Source organism: Anticarsia gemmatalis, chromosome 19 (genome assembly GCF_050436995.1).
Source record: "Anticarsia gemmatalis isolate Benzon Research Colony breed Stoneville strain chromosome 19, ilAntGemm2 primary, whole genome shotgun sequence".
Classification (NCBI taxonomy): Eukaryota; Metazoa; Arthropoda; class Insecta; order Lepidoptera; family Erebidae; genus Anticarsia; species Anticarsia gemmatalis.
Genome location: NC_134763.1, coordinates 492,745 through 513,917, shown reverse-complemented (window position 1 = coordinate 513,917; position 21,173 = coordinate 492,745). Strand labels below are relative to the sequence as shown.

At 39.6% G+C, this 21,173-nt stretch overlaps 2 protein-coding genes across 4 annotated transcripts; one reads left to right on the top strand and one right to left on the bottom strand.

Annotated features, from left to right (window-relative positions):
• LOC142981191 (transmembrane protein 179-like) lies at window positions 1–12,935 on the top strand. Its single transcript, XM_076126906.1, has 5 exons — window positions 1–261; window positions 4,634–4,777; window positions 5,282–5,443; window positions 5,909–5,993; window positions 7,186–12,935. Exons 1-5 carry the CDS (start codon window positions 152–154, stop codon window positions 7,378–7,380), a joined length of 696 nt encoding a protein of 231 aa, XP_075983021.1. The 5' UTR covers window positions 1–151; the 3' UTR covers window positions 7,381–12,935.
• A 98-nt stretch (window positions 12,936–13,033) lies between these two features.
• LOC142981190 (uncharacterized) lies at window positions 13,034–19,464 on the bottom strand. Of its 3 annotated transcripts, none has more exons than XM_076126903.1 (5): window positions 19,262–19,464; window positions 18,402–18,529; window positions 17,891–18,034; window positions 17,591–17,646; window positions 13,034–14,706 (listed from the first exon to the last, which is right to left on the bottom strand). In XM_076126903.1, exons 1-5 carry the CDS (start codon window positions 19,377–19,379, stop codon window positions 13,461–13,463), a joined length of 1,692 nt encoding a protein of 563 aa, XP_075983018.1. In that variant the 5' UTR covers window positions 19,380–19,464; the 3' UTR covers window positions 13,034–13,460. The 3 variants fall into 3 exon arrangements, with proteins under 3 accessions (XP_075983018.1, XP_075983020.1, XP_075983019.1); XM_076126905.1 differs by lacking the exon at window positions 13,034–14,706 and adding an exon at window positions 15,509–16,454; XM_076126904.1 differs by lacking the exon at window positions 13,034–14,706 and adding an exon at window positions 16,461–17,525.
• Window positions 19,465–21,173: the final 1,709 nt, after the last annotated feature.

Sequence of the window (21,173 nt, the reverse complement as noted above, 5' to 3'; positions counted from 1 at the left end):
TCCGTCAAATTGAACGTCAGTAATTTATTTATAAAATTGCTATCTCTGTTTTGAAGTGTTTTGTGTTTTCGTATTGTCCTAACATCAGAAGATATTGCGGCGTCATTATTCTGTGTTGTTCAGCATTTGTGTTACGAAGACTACAAGAGCAATGGCGTTAACGAATGTACTGTTGTTGAGTCAAATAGCTGGTCATGTTATTGGCCTTATATTGTCGTTATGCATAATTGTCCCTATGAGCATGCACCAGGATGAATTCAAGTAAGTATGAGACTTGTATTTACATGCTATGAGTCAGTATTTCAACGATGTATAACTTTCCTAGTCGACTTAAAAGTTTGATTTTGAAATCCAAACATTTGTTATTATGCTAGGCGTTTCGATAATAACAGATTGCTCAGAATGTGTCATGAACAATTGTTGTAACTACCTTGTATAATCAGTGTGATAATTGTAATAAATACTTCACAATCACATGGTTTTGCCTAAGTACCCTCTGTATTAACTTGTACAGTGTAACACAAATTCGCTATTGGTGTATTATGATGTAGATAAAATTATTAATTGTTTTGGCATTGTTGTTTTTTATAATAAAGAAATGGACAATTAACAATATAGGTAGTTCAAATTATTTTTTTTCTCTAAATAACTTTATTCAATGTAAGGAAAAAGTCAAATCCAATGTAGAGAGGTGAAATATATTTCACCCTGCAACTCCATTTGAGTGAACTATATTAGCTTTTTACCCATATAATTCTCATTCTGGGCTTCCCAGAAAACAAACTATTCTTCTTATAGTCATCTAAATTGGTTCAGTAGTTTCAGCAGAAAATTGTAACAGTCTGACAGAGTTACTTTCGAAATTGAATAATATGCTAAAAAATTGTATGGATTCATATCTTAGTTTTTTGTTAGATCCGCCCGATCACATCATTGTTCTTTATGTTCTTTTGAATGTATGGTGACACCCAACTCAAATACCTTCTTGCAACCATCTGGTTACAAAATGTCAAAATCAAAATCAAAATCAAATCATTTATTCATTTAGGTCAAATATTGACACTTATGATAGTCGTTACAATTACTGAATCTACCACTAGCTCGGAAAGGGGGTAGAGCCTTATGAGAAGAGCTAGCGAGAAACTCACGGCCACTCTTTTCAATCGCCAAAAGTTTTACAATGTGGTTGATACAATAATTGATCATGCGAGGAGCTGCCAACAATCAGCGATATAGACTAAACGTCAATTATTAAGGAAAATGAATATAGCAAGGTTATTAATTAGTTTCTGATCATACCGTATGTTGGGAGCACCTACTAGCATGTGATAATAAGAATATGGGCAGCAAGTGAGCACATTGGTTGTAACATTATAGAAGAAAAAAGTGACAGTTTTATGATTAAAATCAAGTTGTACGTAACATCACCTATTTGCATCATTAATTGCCCATATTTTACAATATTTAGACCTACTTCTACTGAGTTTATACAATTTATAGCAAAGTTCCCTAATTTCAAAGAATCCTAATCAAGCGAGCGACTAATCCCAAGAGCTATTGTCGTTTAGAAACTCATCAATTCTGTAATAAGCTTTCCTAACGAGATGTTCCTTAACAGCAACTTTGAATTTAGGCAGGGGTAAATCAATGATGTGCTTGGGAAGCTTGTTGAAGAAACGAATGCCGAGACCTACAAACGAATTGTGCACCTTGTGTAAACGATGATGGGGACCTACTAATTTGTGTCTGTTTCTAGTGTTATAATTGTGTCTATCGCTATTTGTTGTGAAAGTCCCTAAATTTTGTTTTATATACAACAAGTTTGCAAGGACATACTGTGATGACACCGTCAATATCCCTATCTGCCCAAAAAGCTCTCTCAAGGAGTCTCGCGCTCCTAAACTATATATTGCACGAATAGCTCTTTTTTGAAGGACAAAAATAACATCTATATCAGCAGCCTTACCCCACAGTAATATACCGTAAGACATGACGCTGTGAAAATAACTAAAGTAAACCAGTCTTGCCGCATCCACACCAGCAAACTGTCTTACTTTTCTGATTGCGTACGCGGCGGAGCTGAGTCTCCCCGAGAGATGCGCTATCTGAGTGCCCCATTGGAGCTTGCTATCCAGACTGATACCTAAAAAAGTTGCCGAATCTACCAAATCGATAGTTTGCCTATTTACGACTATGTTAGTACCTAAATTCCTCGCGTTGGGCATAGTGAACCTAATGCACTTAGTTTTGTTAGAATTCAATAACAGATTATTACAAGTGAACCAGTTGTGGACCTGTTCTAGAATACTATTGATATCGACAAAACAGGACTTCGAACGATCTACTTTAAAAATGAGAGAAGTGTCATCTGCGAATAATATAATATCACATAAATCCTGCACCTGAAAGGGGAGATCGTTTATATATACGAGAAAAAGAAACGGACCGAGTATCGAACCCTGAGGCACGCCGAGAGAAACAGCTGAACCTGAAGACCTAACACCATTGATATCTACTCGTTGAATCCTATTACTCAAATATGACGCAAGTAAATTGAGCGCTGTATCCCTAATTCCATAGTGGTGGAGCTTCCTAAGGAGCGTATTATGTTGGACACAGTCAAATGCTTTGGAGAGATCGCAGAACACCCCAATGGCGTCCTGGGATGTCTCCCAAGCATCATAGATATGCTTGACGAGCGAAATACCTGCATCGATAGTTGACCTACCCTTTGTGAAACCATACTGTTTACCATGAAATAGCTGATTCGAGTTAAAGTGACTTTCGAGCTGCTCTAAGATGACCTTTTCGAAGATTTTGCTAACCGCAGGCAAGATGGAAATGGGCCTGAAATTGCTGGGCTCACTCTTAGATCCCTTCTTAAAGAGTGGTACTACTTTACTGTGTTTCATTAAGTCCGGAAACACCAGCATCTACGCACCTATTAAATATTAAAGCCAAATGGGGGGCTATTTCCAAGATGATACTTTCTACTAATTTAACAGAGATGCCCCAGAGGTCAGGTGTTTTTTTGGAGTTGAGCGACCTAAAAGCCTTAACTACATCATTAGAGTTGATATGTTTGAAGAAAAAAACACTACCACACTCTTCTACGCTATTTCGAAGTAAACATTCTGCCTTGGCAGGACAGGAGTTCAAGGAGCTAGTTGTAGCTGTGGGAATATCAGCGAAGAAAGTATTGAACGTCTGAGCAACCTCTAAGTTGTTGGTGATAATCGTGTCATTAACTTTCAGTTCAAAATCATTTTCGCGCTGGATAGCACGACCTGTTTCGTTGTTAATGATATTCCATGTGGTTTTGATCGTATTGTCTGAGCTTTTAATTTTGTTGCTTAAGTGTAAGGATTTAGCAGCAACACAAGTTCTCTTAAAAACTTTTGAATAGTTCCTAACGTATTGAAGAAATTTAGGATTAAAATTGAACTGTTTCATGGAATAAAGCTCATACAGCCTAGCTCTACTTTTATAAATACCTACTGTCGCCCAATCGCAAAATTTGAGTTTCCTATTCCTATTGTTATCTAGTATGGTTTTCTCTTTGAAGATAGTTTTGAACTTGGATTCAATAATGTTGAACAACGATGTGTAAAGGTTATCCGGGTGTTCTTCGGTGTCGTCTAACTTCGTCATAGCACTAGCTATCTCACTATTAAATAATACTAAACGATCCCTAGTAATAGGCCTACAAGTAATTTTCTTTAACCTATTATCTATCCTAACAGGAAATATAACCTTCTGTCCACAATGGTCCGATGTTAATTCACTTAACATTTCCCTACCTAAGCATTCGCAGTTGCAGAATATATTGTCCAAGCATGTAGCAGAATGTGCAGTGATTCTAGTGGGCTCATTAAATAAAAAAACTAAATTAAATGATTTAAATAATGACTTAAGTCTCGTACTAGTCGAAGATTGCTCAAGTAAATTTACATTAAAATCACCACACACTACTACATACTTGTTGCTTATAGTTAAACGTTTTAATATATCCTCCATTATCGACTCAAATAAAGTAAACTCACTATTTGGTGGTCTATATATACAAACTACTATGTGTCGCTCTAGCTCGACACAGGAAACCTCAGCAGTGCGTTCTATTGACAAATTGACTATGTCCCTACGTTCTTTACATTTAATACTGTTAGCTACCATAATCAGTGAACCACCATGTCTAGCTTTGTTCCTAATATACGCACTAATAATTGTATAAAACTCATTGTTTATTGCTATTTGTTCCGTGTGTAGCCAATGCTCAGTTACACAGAAAATACCTACATTATGTTTTTGTAAAAACAATTCTACTTCTAATTCCTTGCTGGATGTCTGCTCTAAAGTTGCTTCACTGTATACTTTTGAAACTGTTGACAACAACTAACATCATCTTTTCTAAGTTTAGTTGTTGATGTATCTATATAGTATGTATTTAGAAGTATTTAAGTATGTTTCTCTGGTTATCATAGTACAATCAATAATTAGTTTGGAATTAGTCGACTGTGTGTGTGTTGTCCAATGACATTTATATTTATTTATGAGCATCTCAAGCTATGCATACTAGTATATATTTTAGTGCCTATTTGTTTAGGCTTGGTATTATGTTTATTATTTGTTTTAGTGGTAAATGTCTTCTGTTCTCCCACGGCAAGTGGCGTGAGACAGATGGCCAGCTGGAGGTGACGTGGGCCTCGAGGGCCTACTGCGACTATGTCCTTATTGTTGGAGTACTCATGTTCATAGTCTGCTGTGTGCAGATTTACAGGTAAGAAAATTTCCTGTATAAAACATCCATTAATAACAATAAAGGTGTAGGCAAAGGTGTATAGAACACAACCAGGTTTCGCCATTAACAATATTGGTCCCATTCTTGTTAAATATTTCGAAATTTTCTATACTGACTTGGTACAGTTAAGTATGTTTTTGTGGTGCCGTAGGTAGTGCGTACAAGTGATGATCAAGAGGTCTTGGGTTAGATTCCTGGGTTGGAGGAAGTGCTACCAGTCTTTTCAAATTTATATTAGAATATAGTTTTAATAGTGGCTCAAAGTACCTTGATAATATAGACTCGCCGCCTATCACATAACAAACTAATATTGCTAATGGCGAAGCATGGGTGTAATTCACTAATGCTTCAACCTGCTGGAATAACAGGGATGATATTATGTATGTATATAATAAAATAACATTGCAGGTTTGTTGTTTTATTAAGTGAATAATTGTATTGTGTGGTTTTTGTTTCCATACATTTTTTTTTATTATTTATCAGGTTGTCAATGTTCATGTACAAGGGAGTGGACAGTTCGTTTCTGTCCGCGTTCCTGGAGGCTGTGGGGTGCGCGGTGCTGTGCGGGTTCGCCGTCTCCGCCGCCGTGATGGTCACGCTCGGCTTCATCACCTGGTGTGATAACATCGTTGAGAGATTCCCTAGGTACTACTTACTGCTTTAAACTTTTTGTTGTATTCACTTTGCTCCTAAAAACGTGTTAAAAATTTCCGTGAGACAATTTTTTTTTAAATGTATTACTTATGTCGAACTAAATCGTTTTTACTCCTAAATAGAGGATATTTATTTGGAAGGTTCTATTTATTATTAGGTCGCCCACTTAGATTATAGTTTAATGGCTTATGTTATGTCACGGACAAAACCACCGCCAGAAACTAGCATTTCCATAGCTTATGTGTTTTAATACATAAGTTAAACCGTCAAGTTTTATCAAAATCTGTTCATTAATGCAGTGATTGAGTGACAAACGTCCATCCAAAGCTGCAATGATCCAAATTTTCGCAGATATCATATCAGTAGTTAGATAAATGTCATTAAAAAACCAGAGATATGTTAATTTGTATGAAATACTACACTTTTACAGATATTAAACGTAACTTTTTTTTGCAGTTGTGAAGATGCAACGGGTCAGGATATTGACAAAGATGATGGAATATCTACTGCAGGATTCTATATAGAAATTGGCACAGCACAGGTAAATATTACCTACAATAAATATTATATGTTTTTTAAGTCTGTGTGAGTATCTCATTGCTGAGGGCCTCCAAATCAAACCAAGCATTCTGGAATGCAAACAGGTCATCTCGCTAAATATAAAATTAGTTTTACTGGAGTATAATTATAATATAAGGTTAGTTGTTCAGGTTCTCACTACTAGTGTCATAGATTAGATTCCAAAGAAAACAAATATTTGTGTTATCCATAAGTTTTTAGGGACGAGATATGATTTGTATCGAGGAGGTATGTTTTTTGTATGTTTGCAAGTGAGACAAAGTTTTTACTGCTTTTTAGCCACAATGTATGTACAGTAATAAATAGTAACAGGAATATTATGTTGTATGTATTATAAGTATATATTAAGTAAGTTATGCAAAAGGAAAAATCATAATTATTAAATTGTGATATTGATGTTTTGTATGGGAAACACCACATTTATATATAAACTCGGTAAATAGATGTTAAAATGGCATAATGTTTTATGTAGTTGAATATTTTGACTCAATAAATTTCTATTCAAACTAATCGAACTGCCGGTCCTGTATGACAAGATGTATAGGTATGAATGAAACAAAGAAAGTTGGTAAGGATCATACCAAATGGCGCCCCTATAAAAGGTGTGTCTTTTTGTAGATATGTATCAGTCATATGGGTTGATTGAAATAAAATGTTACCTGTCTAATGACGAGTCTACAAATAACTCAATGTTAAATTTCATGAAAATTTGTGCATTGGAGTAGCCGTAGGGCACATTTTCATTAGTCTTTAGGGCGTATTTTCATTGCTCGGTAAGTCGGTCGCTTTCCCGAATGCGGTAAGTCCCCGTACGCATTGTATCGACAAATTATCGACCGATGAATTTCATTGGTAGTTAGCTTGCATGCGGGGAGTCCCCGCATTCGGGCTAACGACTTACCGTCCAATGAATCGGCCCATAGGCAAATAAACAGACTTATAAAGTTAGTATAGATGTGTAGCTTTTGGCGATTGAAAAGAGTGGCCGTGAGTTTCTTGCTAGCTCTTCTCATAAGGCTCTACACCCTTTCCGAGCTAGTGGTAGATTCAGTAATTGTAACCACTATCATAAGTGTCAATATTTAAGCTAAATGTATAAATGATTTGATTTTGAATTGAAACCTTTGAATAACATAATATTCGTATTCTACCAGTTTGGTGCCTGGGCAGCGTTCACAACCTGGGTAGGTCTGGCCGTGTTCTCGACCCTGAAGGTCTGCCGCTACCACCAGCTGGAGAACATCCAGGTGTCGATGTACCGCGAGCGACAGCGGCTGGTCAACGAGAGCGGCTCACCCACGGCACAGGAGGGAAGGTCTACTCCACCGCTGGACGCAGGAGCACAGTAAAATGCACTGAAGGTAAAAGGTCTGAATCTTTTCTAAAAGATTTTCCGTGGTTATTTGTTGTCAAACTTGATCAGTTACTCACATAATTGGGTACTTGACTGGGTTAAAGAAAAATTATTAAACTTGTACTCGTTTAGGTTCATCTAAAATGCTTAAGCTACTTTAAAAAATAATAATGTTGTAATTGTAATTATTACAGGCTTAAACATTTTATGCGGCACTTTTTTCCAACGAAGATATTGTATCGTGACGTCACTACACTATATTTCTGTTCTAAAATGTGTTTTTGACATTTCATAAAGAGTAGCTGATTTGACTGTTGTCAAGTACCCAATAACTCTACTTTTACTTGATTAAAGATCTATGTGTGTACTGCAAAACTCATTATTGTGGTGACCATCACAGTTTTACTCAGTGAATCCAGCACTTTGTGTAAAAGATAATATAATTGATCAAGTAATTTATGTGAGTAAAACAAATGTTGATTTAATTATTTTTCTTTAGTCAACTTAGTAGAGAGCCTTGGCATGCACAATTTATATAGATTATATAATATATATTTATATAATAATAAATATTATATTCCTCCCCTCGTTTGGGAGAAGCCATTGCCCTGCAGTGGGACAGTAATGGGTTAAAAAAAACATACAATATAGTAATAATTCTGTGTATTTTCAAAAATAAAGTACCTAAATGTATCAAACCCGCTAATTACGGCAATATAATCCTGAAGGTCCCTGATGTTCTAATTTCTTTCAACTATGAACCTTGCATACGAGACTCTCTACTAAGTTGTTGAACTATATTTACTTGATTGTTATTTGGCGGTTGAAGATGTAGATTTATGTTTCAACATTCAATAGAGAAGTCTTTTTCTTTTTTATTTAATATTGTTAAAACTAATTATGAACTTGTAAATAAAAAAATTAATAATGATATAATATGTATATTTGGTATTTTCAAAATTTCTTAATGTATTTATTTATGCAAGTTTAGTGTTTTCGAAGATAATTCGAAGATTCAATTTGCCTCTAGATTGTTTAAACTATGCTTTATAATTAATATTCTGTCTTTGTCTTTCGTTTTATATACGAAAGAGTGAGAGGTTAACTTTGGATATAAAACCACTATTAATATGAGTAAGAAGTTAAATTATATGAAGAAAAGTATACAGGTTTTGGAAAGTTTTTATTGGTACATTCTATTTGTCTTACTGCTTTTGTTGCTTGAAGTCTATTAAACCTGTTTGAATTGTTATACCAGTAGTAACATATTAATTACCTATATTATTATAGTTAGTGGTAGTAGACAGACTCTTTATAGATATCGACAATAGCATGTAACATTATGAGTCCAATGTTCGTCATTAATTGCTGAAACTTTATGGTGGTCCACACTACTGAAAATAATTACATACTTACTGTTTATTATGGGGCTATTACAAAATACTTGGTAGCCCCTACCAAGCAATTTTGCAGATAAAATTGTAGCCTAAGACATTTAGGAGATTTTGGTCTGGTTTCACAATCTCTATAAAAAGGTTGCTTGTCAGAAATTCTGACAGTTGTTTTCACACTTTTGATGCTTTTTTTAATAAAGCAGAGAGGTTATCTCATACTCTTTTAGCCTGTGCAAAAAGACATTGGGTCTGCATTTTATGTCGTTGCGTATTTCAAATTGATAGGCGTTTAATTGTAAATGTGTAATAAAAGTGGTAAGATAACTAGGATACCAGTTTTAATTACGAACTGATTGTTGAGTATTAGTTGTTTGGGAGCGAGGAAGAGAGAAGACTGGAGTTTTAAGTAGGTAACATATCCTAATATTAAAACAATGATTATTACTTTTATTTGCAATCCGATAAATAATATTCTGATTTAACAACTGTTTGAATGTTGTACTCAAATATAATTTTAATAGTTGTAACAGTGTCACTTGTTCTATCGGTAAAGGAAAACATCGTGATGAAAGCTTGTACGCCTGAAAGTGTTTTAAGACGACGCGAAAGATATTGCGTCGAGAGCACGTTCTGATTTGTCGAGTATAGTCGACCGTGGCGGTCAAAGGGTAAACACAGTTCTTGAAGAAATGCAAAATTGTGAATTCAAGGTCCCTTTCTAATTCTCGGAGGACACACTTGCGGTGCAGTGGGACGGTGATGGACGAAATGTGTTATTTATTTGTTGTTATTATTAGTTATTACTCTCTGCGATTAAAGAATGTTAACAAAATGTTGTGGAATGAAATTATAAACGTAAATTAAGTTTGTAAACATCACTCTTTATACCCAGAGACTAGAAGGAAAGTAAATATGAATATAGTTATTTATATGTACATTATTTTATAAAAATATTGTTTACATACCAGGAAAAAATACATAAATCGTGTATCGCGAAAAGTGCACTTTATCAAGCTTAGTTCAGCACTCGGAAAATTGTAATATATTTTATTTACCTAATGTTAAAATTATAGAATTGCATCATTATAAAATTATGTAATGAATTTAGGGTCTACATTTTTTTATTTACGGCCAGTTTTTTCATCAAAAGTACCAACTAAAGTATAGAGGTTAAAAATGACAGACGAATTTGTTTCTTCACGAGTTTAAACTAATGTCAAATAGTAAATCAATGGCTTTAACTGTCACTTTAGATATGTATGAAAAAACTGGCCGTTAATGGAGAATGGTAAGGTTTTTCCTATGAGTGCCACGTTTTAATCGCGCTCATATGATCATCTTATGCGCCATGAGATGCGACAAACAGACGCGTCCCAACGCATTGCGACGTTTTCGTTGCTTATATAAAGCAAAGGCTAAAATAAATAATGTACTATTTTCGTTTTCTGAAAAATACAACTTCGATAACGAATAAAGATCGCACATCCTTTTAAACTCTGATTTTGTGTCTCAATAAATTATAAATATTAATTTAATTGTTATTATTAAGTATATTATTATGTCCATTGCTGTTTACGTCACATTGCCAGTTAGATAATTTATAACATTAAATAAAAACAAGGAAAAATAACCCGTAGACACTGAAAGCTGTTGCAGTAATATGATTCACTTTTTTACTCAATTATTTAAATCGATATATTTACCTACTTATTTTAAATTGACATAACTGTATTTAATTATTCGCTTATTTTTCAAAAAATAAGTGGACCTTTATATTTATGTTCAAATTTAGGAGAGTCGTTTATGAAATATGTAGTATTTAATAAACAAGTAAGGGAACCTGTTGTACCTAGGCCGGTTTTTTAGAAATATATTTTTTATTGTGATTTGACGTGCAGCACACAAATAATATTTGCATAGTTTGAAATGTCAATTATTTGGGTACTCACCAAAAAAATATCAGAAATGTATATTTAATATTTACATAATATTTTTAAATTTAAAAAAAAATGGGAAATGTGGCCAAGGTACAACATACCCTATGTACCTAGGCCAGTAGTACGTTGTACCTAGGCCACATTGAAATTTGGGGGTAATTTAAGCAAATTATCAAGTTTTGTTAACTAAAATCATTTTATTTGATTTATTACAGTACACAGTATTATTACAGTATACAGTATTTAACAAAACATTTAAAAAAATCTCAAATGATCAAAATTTAGAAATGATAAAAATTAAAATAATATTCATAGCTTTTTTTATGCTTTTCAAACAAAATATTTAAACAAAAACAACTAACTTTGTCCACCGTTTCGTTACTTCACATCGCTGCGCCTGCCAAAGTCCATATGTGTATTTTGATGTTAAAAAAAAATGAATATTGTGTCCCAAATAAAAAAAAAAGTTTTCCAAAATCTCACAAAAGACACATGTGGAACTTGGCAGGCGCAGCGACGATATCACATAATATAATATAACAAATCAATATACCTATATAGCATAGCAAAGGAAAACAAAATATTGAAACAACTAGCTGACCCGCGCAACTTCCCTTGCGTCACATAAGAAAGAATGGGTCATAATTTTCCCATTTTTTACTGGTACTCTGCTCCTATTGGTCATAGCGTGATGATATATAGCCTATAGCCTTCCTCGATAAATGGGCTATCTAAAACTGAAAGAATTTTTAAAATCGGACCAGTAGTTCCTGAGATTAGCGCGTTCAAACAAACAAACTCTTCAGCTTTATAATATTTATTTTTAGATTAGTATAGATTATCTTTACCTATATATAAATTATTATTTCTCTCTTAAATTTTAATCAGTCATTTGGACTAGCTATTATAAAAACACTATCAATAATGTAGATATATTATTCAGCCTTAAGCATTTAGTAGAAATCCCAGTACTTCTGTATCTCTGGAACATAATAAATTTCTCTGTTCGTGTTAACTTTTTGCGGGGTTTTAATCTCCTCTTTTTCAGGCCATTTCCAGTTTTTAAGAGATTTTTGCATCGATTTCTGAAATAATAAAGATATTTAATTAGGAATATTATTACGTAAATGTGAAATAATTTAATAAAACATTCTCCTGGCCAAAGTATAACATCCAGGTTGTACCTTGGCCACTGGCCAAGGTACAGCTGATCGACAGTGACCGAGGTACAACACTACTCCAACTTCACTAAAACGGTGATTTTATATAGTTTAGAATTTAAGTATCTCGTAAGTTTTTTATTGTGTTGAGACTTGTAAAATCAAAGAACCGATAGCATATAACAGTTAAGTTACTATTAGAAAACTTTTAAAACTATTAGACTTCAAAATATATTAGAAATACTTACTTTTTCACACAAAAAAGTTTCAGCGTCGATAACACCAAACACCGGCTTAATGGCGGTATGCGACTAACTTTACATTAAATAGTCTGTAGTGACGTATCGAATACCGTAAACAGTAGAATTTAGTATCGCGCGAATATTTGAAAACGAGCCCAGTGGCCTAGGTACACATAGTGCCAAGGTACAACAGGTTCCCCTATCATTTATATCCCCAAATATTTCGATATGGGCTTATTTTACAGGCGACTCTTTATGAATAATTATATTATTATTATGCCAAATGACTTTTATTTTATGAATCTAAAGTAGAACATTAATTTAGTTATTATTGTGATAATAATTTTAGTGTTCGTGTGTTTTGTACAAATTTTTATGATTTATTAATTTACTATGAAAGCAGTGGCGTGGGATATATTCGATAAAGTTTAAAAGGTAGACCAATGTAGACAACTACGGCCGTAGCAAAAATTTCAATAAAAAAGTGATCCGGGAGCTATTTCAGGTACTTCCTAGTTAAAACCAGAAGGGATAAGATAATCCTGCGGATTCGACCTTGATAACCTAACTATCTATGCATATGATAATTAACTTAGCTATTAGCTTGCCCTAGCCACGCCACAAAGAGGACATCACAGCATTTCATATCAATTTTCCGTTTATTCTAAGATTACGTATATCACTAATGTAGTAGCAAGTTCCACAAAGTTATTTATTGTTGATTTACAAACACGTATTGTTTCGTAATAGTTTTATATTTAATTGTAAGAATGTAAAATTGTGCTGCGGCATTAATTAAATAAATAATGGAAACTAAGTTGTCTTTTTATTTCTTTTGTCTTATGTTCTTCTGTTTTATTATAACGCTACGGGGTTCGGTAACGTGCCTAAATAAATTAAAAATGAAAAACAGAATCATAGTAGAAAATTGGTATTTATTAATAATCAGTAAGTCATATGTCATCGCGTGATATTATCATAGACACCGAGACAGACATTCATAAAAAATAATAGTACAACTAAATACCATCAGGTACTAACATATTAAATAGACACTTATCACTACGACGCGGCGCGTCAACCTAATGAGATTACAACAATACTTCTCACTTAATACAATTAAATTCTTGAAAAATTAGAAAACAATACAAAATAAACGGTGGATCGCGACACCGGTTCGTCAATAAATCACTTTCATCCTAACTAACAGCTTAATCAGACAAAAATCAAAGAGAGCCCGTTCCGAGCTAAATAATTACGATACCTTACGAGCTAAATATGAGATACGAATCGTCGGTCACCGACTGAGAATAAATAGGAGGGAGCGCGGCGGTCGTGGCGCTCACTTGGCGCGGCGCGCGGGCTTGGTGGGCGCGGGCTTGGTGGCGGGCGGCTTGGTCGCAGGCGGCTTGGCGTGCTTCTTGTTGACGTGCACGGTGAGGTAGCGCTGCTGCGCGAACGTGACGTTGCAGTGGCGGCACGCGTAGCTGCCGGCCGCGTGCGTGCGCGCGTGGCGCAGCAGGTCGCAGCGCACGGCGAACCCGCGGCCGCACGTGGCGCACACGTGCGCGCGCTCGGCCGCGTGGCGCTCGGCGTGGCGCGCCAGGTGCGTGCGCCAGCGGAAGGCGGCGCCGCACGTGGCGCAGGCGTGCGCCTTGGGCGCGCCGTGGGTCTGCTCGTGGATGTAGAGGCTGGCGCGCGAGCGGAAGCGCTTGTCGCAGGCGGCGCAGCGGTGCGCGGGCGCGGCGTGCGTGGCGAGGTGCGCGGCCAGCGCGGCGCGGGACGCGAACTTCTTGGCGCACGCGTCGCACTCGTGCTCCTTGGCGCGGCCGTGCGCGTGCTTCATGTGGTAGAAGAACGACGACGACGCGCGGTACGTCTTGGAGCAGATCGGGCACGCGCGAGCCTTGCGCTGCTTGCCGGGGGAGCGCTTGCCGCCGCTCGAGTTCTCGTCGTCGCCGTCGTCCTCGCGCTCCGAGCCGCCGTCCTCCTTCGGCTCGTCGCCGGTCTTGTCGTCGCCGGCCTTGTCGCCGTCGGTCTTGTCGCCGTCGCGGGACTCGTCCTGGGAGTCGATCGCCTCGAACACGGACTCCGGTATCGGCTCGAATCCCTCCGTCGAGTCGCTGCGATCGGAGAAATCGTTATCCGGCTCGGTCTTGACGGGCTTCGACTTCCGCGGAGCCGTAGTTTTGATCTTTTTAGCTTTAGATTTAGCTATCAGGCCCCTGCTCCGCTTGGCGTTCGCCTTTTTGTTCTTCTCTTTCTTCTGTTGATCCTTAATCGCCTGCTTGTTCAGAAGATCGTACTGGACGGCGTGCTTCTGCATGTGGATCATGAACTCCCCGGCGTCGATGTAGTCGTCGCACTCCTCGCAGAGGAAGATGCGCTTCCAGTGGTTCATCACGAGGTGCTCGTTGTAGTGCGCGTTCGGCTGCGGCACGCCGCAGTACATGCAGCACGTCGGGGGACCGTTCGGGCGCAGCGTGATTCCGCCCTTCGCGATGCCCTTCGTGATCGCGGGGCCCATCAGCGGGCCGGCGGGCGTCGGTCCCGCAGGCGCGACCAGGAACTTCGTCAGCTCCAGCAACCTGGAACAGAGCGGGACGGAATCACTACCGGTCAGCGAAGCGGGTTTCGGAGGGACGATTCGCGGCCGCGTACCTGTCGGCGATCGGGGCAACCTACGTCCCCGAGGAGGCCCTCGGATCGAGGATCACCGGATGTGACGTTTTTCGATTCGAAACGAAACGTTAGCCGGGCGCGACGTCGAGCGTATCGTCGGGCGCGCGGTCGAGCGCGTGGTGCGGGTGGAGGCGCGCGTGCGCGTTGAGCTGCGCGCGCAGGCGGAAGGCGGCGCCGCACGCACACACGTGCGCGCGCTCGCCGCTGTGCACCGTGGCGTGCGCGCGCAGCTCGGCCGCGCGCTTAAAGGCGGCGCCGCACGGTACGCACACGTGGTCGCGCGGCGCATGCGTGCGCGCGTGCATGCGCAGCGCGGCGCGCGACTTGGACGCCTTGCCGCACGCCGCGCACACGAACTCGCGCAGCGCGCCGTGCGAGCGCTCGTGGTCCAGCAGGTGCGCGCGCCGCGTGAAGCGCGCGGGGCAGGCGCGGCACGCGTGCGGCCGCAGGCGCGCGTGCAGCGAGCGCACGTGGCGCGCCAGGTTGGCGCCGTCGGCGAAGGCGCGGCCGCACGTGTCGCAGCTGTAGCGCCGCTCGCCCGCGTGCAGGCGCGCGTGGCGCCGCCACGACGCCGCCGCCACGCTCTTGGAGCACACGCCGCACCACGCGGGGCCGCGCGCGCCCGCCCCGCCGCCCGCGGGCCCCGGCGGCTCGGCGGCGTCGGCGTCGCCGGTCCCGTCGGCGGTCCCGCCCCCGTCGGGCCTGCAAGCGAGAGGAGAGCGCTCAGCGGTCGGGTCGCTGGGGCGCGAGCCCGTGCAGGCGGCGGGCGTGGTGGCGCAGCGCGCGGCGCTGGCGGAAGGCGGCCGGGCAGGCGGCGCAGGCGAAGGGCTTGGCGTCGGAGTGCGCGAGGCGGTGCGCGGCGAGCTCGTGGCGCTGGCGGAAGGCCTTGGGGCAGAGCGCGCAGGCGTGCGGGCGCTCGCCGGAGTGCTTGAGGCGGTGGCGCGCGAGGCCGGAGCGCAGGCGGAACTGCGCGCCGCACTCGGCGCAGCGGTGCGGGAAGTGCTCGCTGTGGGTCTTGAGGTGCACGTGCAGGGAACCGCTCTGCGTGAAGCGCTTGCCGCACTGCGAGCACACGTACGGCTTCTCCCCGGTGTGGATCCTCGTGTGCTGCTTGAGGTTCTGCGAGTTGGCGAAGTTCTTGGGGCACAGGGCGCACGCGTAGCGCCGGAGTCGCTCGTGCGTCTCGGTGAGGTGTCGCTGCAGGCCGTTGGGCGCTCGGAACTGCTTCCCGCACACGTGGCACACGCACGGCCGCTCGCCGGTGTGTATCCGCTTGTGAAACACGTACGTGTGCACCGAACTCAAATTCTTTCCACAGACGCTACAGGTGTAAAAAACTTTTCCGTTTATCTTAATCTGCGCTCGGTCGAGTTCGCCTCTGGTGTCGTCGTCCATTTTGTAGTATCTCATGTTCCGCTGCGACAGGTCGTCGTAACTGTCGATGTCGCGCTCGTCCAGTTGTGCCGCGCTGGAGGCGCTCGAGTCGGGGTCCGACTCCTCGGCTATGTGGTCGTTGACGACGTGATCCCTGAACTTAACCAGCGCGTTGTAGAGATTGCGGTACGAGTGGCGGGTCCTTTTGTTAGCGATAGTCGCGAGTGGCGTATCGTCGGAGCGGTCGGAGTCCGAGTGCGCGTGCACGTGCGAGCGGTGCCTGCAACAAACAACCTCGTTTATAGACTCGCGATACTATTTGCCGTGCGTGCTGACGTGGTACGTCAGGTGCGTTTTCTTCCTGAACTTTTTGTTACAGATCTCACACTCGTGTCTCCTTATATTGAGATGTATTTCGATATGTCTGTCGAGTGTGTTCTTAGCACGGAATGATTTGTCGCAGTACGTGCACGTGTAAGGCTTCAGTCCGGTGTGTAGTCGCGCGTGCACGTCGCGCGCGCTCCGCGTGGGGAACGCCTCGCCGCACTCGGAGCACAGGAAGTTAAGTATTCCTTCGTGCGCCTGTCTCTTGTGAGTGTTCAGGTTGCCTTGGTTCCTGTAGGTCTTGTTGCACTTGTCGCAGGGGAACGTGGGCGACGCGTCGCTGTGACTCTTCATGTGAACGAACATGTTGTACTTGTTAGAAAACGTCTTGTTACACTCGGGACACACCGCCGGTATGTACTTCTGGTTCTTTGGATTCTGCACTCTCTTTTCCTTGTCGTTCTTTTGTTCCGTGTGTAGCTCGTTGATATGCGTTAGTAACTCATTCGTGTCTTCAGTAGTAAAGCCGCAAGTTTTACACACTTGCACTGTTTCGTCAATAGTTCTATCGACGTGTGCATCTTGTACGTGAGTCACGAAGGTCTTCTTATCCCTATAGATGACGTCACAGCACATCACACCATCTTCTATGCACACTTCAATATGTTTGTTCAAATGACACACCAATCTTGTAGCAGACGAGAACACGTTCGCACAAAACGGACAGAACAGATTGGGCAAAGGTTTTAAAGGTTTTTCTTCGCTTTCCAGAAAATCACCATCCGAGTCTTCGGAAAGTAACACCTCTTCGAAAGTTATATAATTTTGTATAAACGTTTTTAAATCTTGTTCGCTTGTGACGTCGGTACTGTGGTCGTACTTGAGGTGATCCGCGAGGCTCTCGGTTGTGGACAAAGCTGGTTTCTCGACACACTTTTGGCAAACAAACTCCAAGTCTAAATGTGATCCCAGGTCCAAGAGATTCAAGTAACTGAGGAGGACAGTTTGGAGAAGGAGATGGAACGACCTGAAAAGGCAACATTTTCATACCTATGGGCAAGTGAACTACTGTAGGTAATTGATGGTACTCACGCTTTTTGGTCCTCTCCTGGGCCCGAGACAGCCATGACTGCGATAAGCTTCCCTCCCTACAATATATAAACTGGCTTTAATTATGCAAACTGCAATATGGTAACTATAAATTTAACTTGTAAATGCTACGTCGCGTGAACGAAATACAATTATGTAGGCTCACATAAACATCACTTTTATTTAATACGATTTTTTTTATATAGATATTCAGTAAAAATAATAGTATTTACTCTATACCATTTAATTCTCATACCAAATTAAATAAACAGAAGATTGTACACAGAAGATATGTCTATTCACCTTGGCAAGTCTAGCGTCAGCAGCGACTTTTGTCTTGAGAGCTTGGTCGGCTTGCACACAGCACTTGACCAGCTCGTGCCACGCTAGTAAGGTGCTGGAACACTGGTAGCACACCACTTGCGGGAGCACGTCTGTTGTTGATACCTGTTGGAGAAAAGAATAATTATTAATTTGCTGATTTTGATGCCATTGACCTTAAATGGTGGTTTCTTGAATTCTTTCTCACCTCCTTTTATAATGTAACGTAAAATCGTAAACGAAATTTCTAATGTTTCTTGGCATTATACCATTTATTAGATACTTTGTTCTAACATATTGGACAAGTATACAATATAAGGTTCCCTTTTTCTTAAAATACCTGATTCACCAAGAAAAAAATATTTAAATAGATCCAACACTAGGATATCAAAATCGAAACTTAGGTCTGGAGAAACAAAGTAGGTCTACTTTACATTCAAAAAGTTCGAAATATTAAATATTTTAACATTCTAGTATTTTTCAACATATTTACCTTGATAGGCAAGTGTTTCTGTATCTTATCAGCGAGGTTGTTCTGCAGCCCCTCTCCGGAGAATATCGGGATGACGAGCTCAGTAACCGTAGCACAGATCCGGCAAACGTTGGAGAAATCTTTCACATCTAGACCAATCGAAATACATGGGGTTATTATCTTTTTATACAAGTTGCTAGGCTCTAGTTATCTTAGTATTTTATGTATTACATTTTGTTTAACCATATTAAAGTAAAAATCTTGTTAAAAAATATTGTCATAATATTTTTCAGTCTTTATGTTGGTAAAATACAAATAAAAAATGTTGAGAGTGGTATTAGCAAATCAAAGTTTTCTGAATAAAGCAATCGTGCAAATTGTGTAAACAAATAATAATAGTGTTAAATGGGTTTGTTTATACCTAGACACCTGACTCCATTTTGTATATCTTTCATCAACATTTATACACAAGGATCATCGCGATTTTAATAATAAATACTTACAAGAAAATTTAGATTTATTATTTTGCAAATTTGTTGTTCAATGTAGCATCGACAAAATATTAGCAGAGAAAGAACTATGAAATGAGATAAAATACGCGCAGCTTCAACAAAGGTGACCGATGCGCCCGCAGGTAATCAATAATAATTAATCCGGCCGCCATTCCCGTCCGGGGAAGGGGTTACACAGGTAGCGAAGGCTAATATAAATACCACTACACATTATTATATGACGAAACTGTGTAGAAAAATGTATCTAAACAGTAGAATATAAGATTATCTACCAATAAAACACAAGTTTCTAATATTTTACAACATAAACCATATCTCTAAAAAAAAAATACAAACACGAAGAAAAACAAAGAGTAAGTATAAACTTACCGTCCAGATTTACGTCTGTCGTAGGCAGCGCTACTACCAGCTTATCTGATGATCCTGACGGCTCGCTAAGACTTGCACCCGAACTGTATAATATCAATTGGTCACTCAAGTTGTTCATATTACAAATAACAGAAAATCAAACATTACGGTTGAGAGAAAACGTCCGACCGCTAGCTGACTGAATGAAAGGTTGACTTCGTTCAAGTTCGTTCAGAAATGGGATTGCGTCCCTTTACGACTACGTCAATAAATTTTAATAACGCAACACTTCAAGATAAAATAAAAATTGTAAATATCTGACTTGATTTTTATTTAAATTATATCAACGTAAGTTATTAATATTTAGCTAATTTTAAAATCAAATACTTTTGAAAATTAAAAAGAAATATAATGTTAACCAATACTTACATAAATATTTCTGAACGAAATGTTATTAAAATATTTTGGCGGGTATTCAAACAACGTTGTAGCACAGGTTGTAGTTATTTAGTTAATTTCTCGGTGTTGTAAATAGACTGATGAAAATGTGCAAATGCAAAGTGCGAAACTTTCGATTTGGTAAGAATATTTTTTTATAATGAGGCACGTATGGATTGACAAGTTATTGCTACAACGACCAAACGCGTACTGTAATAAATTAACAAAGCGAACCATTTTGAGCGCTCCTCGTCCGTCGCGTCTCTCAGTGACCCTTATTAAATTTATTTTCACATTATGTAGGTACATAATTCAATGGAATTATCGAGGAGATAAAGTAGTACTAAGAGTAAGGTACCTAATTTGGCGACTTTTACTTATCTACTAGGGCAAACCTAATTAACTAAAATAAATTGTTAGTACATACCTACCTACATTCTAAGAAATCATAATTATTGTAGGTAGGTACTACCTACTTTGTACAAAGAGTTTTATCAAATCTAACGCCTTGTAGGTAAATCTAGTAAAATTTTAACTAAGTATAAATAAAACAAAGTTATTATAACATTTTATTAAAAACCAGGAAAATTAAAGTTGTAGGTTTTATTTATTTCAGTGTTTGGTCCGCTGTACGAGCGCGGCGGCGGCGCGGCCTGCTGACGCCACCATCACGGGAGCCACCATCATGGTTTTGTTCTTGTACGTGTGGATTACTTGCTGAAATTCAATAGAAAAGGCTTGTTATAAGTAAGTCCATCTAAGTTATAATTATTGTCTGTATAAAAACTTAAATTTCGGATTCAAGTCAATGATTTACGTTATAGAAAGACTACGTTTTGCGGGTATCTATAAATTAATTCCGATGATTCATTATTGAATTCTATTGATAAGGGCTTAAAAAATTATCAAAATTCCAATAAGATAATCTTATGCGAACATTTGCTTGTTAAAAGTGTACTTGTAAAATCGTAATTACGCAACGAAATGTCCCCATTACAAATTAAGTACACAGACTCCTCACAGGCTCCCATCATTTAATGCGCATAATTCAAGCATTTGTAAAGGTATTAGGTACATAAGGTGTACCATATTCGCACGTGGCTATTCAATTTAACAAAATACGTAGACGTATTCAAATCGCAATAATAAAGACCCTTTCAAATTGATACCAGATAATAATATTTTTTCAAAGGACAGGGTTTATTCTTATACCTTAGTAGACAGGTTGCTACCCTTTTCTATGTTTTTGGGACAGTCCCGTTGCTTATATTGAAGTCTAATTGTCTCTGCGATGTATTAGTTACTTTTTGGTTTGTTCTAGTAATTAGTACCTACTTAGGTATTAAGAATTTCAGTACCTACGTTTCTTATTGTCTTTTAGGTCGAACTTGCTTTGTATCATTAATGTGGCTTATGAGGCTTTGTTTAGCGCCTCGACTCTGGCTAAAGTCTATAGCTAGGGTCTACCAGGTCCATTTCAGCCTGGTATAGGTTT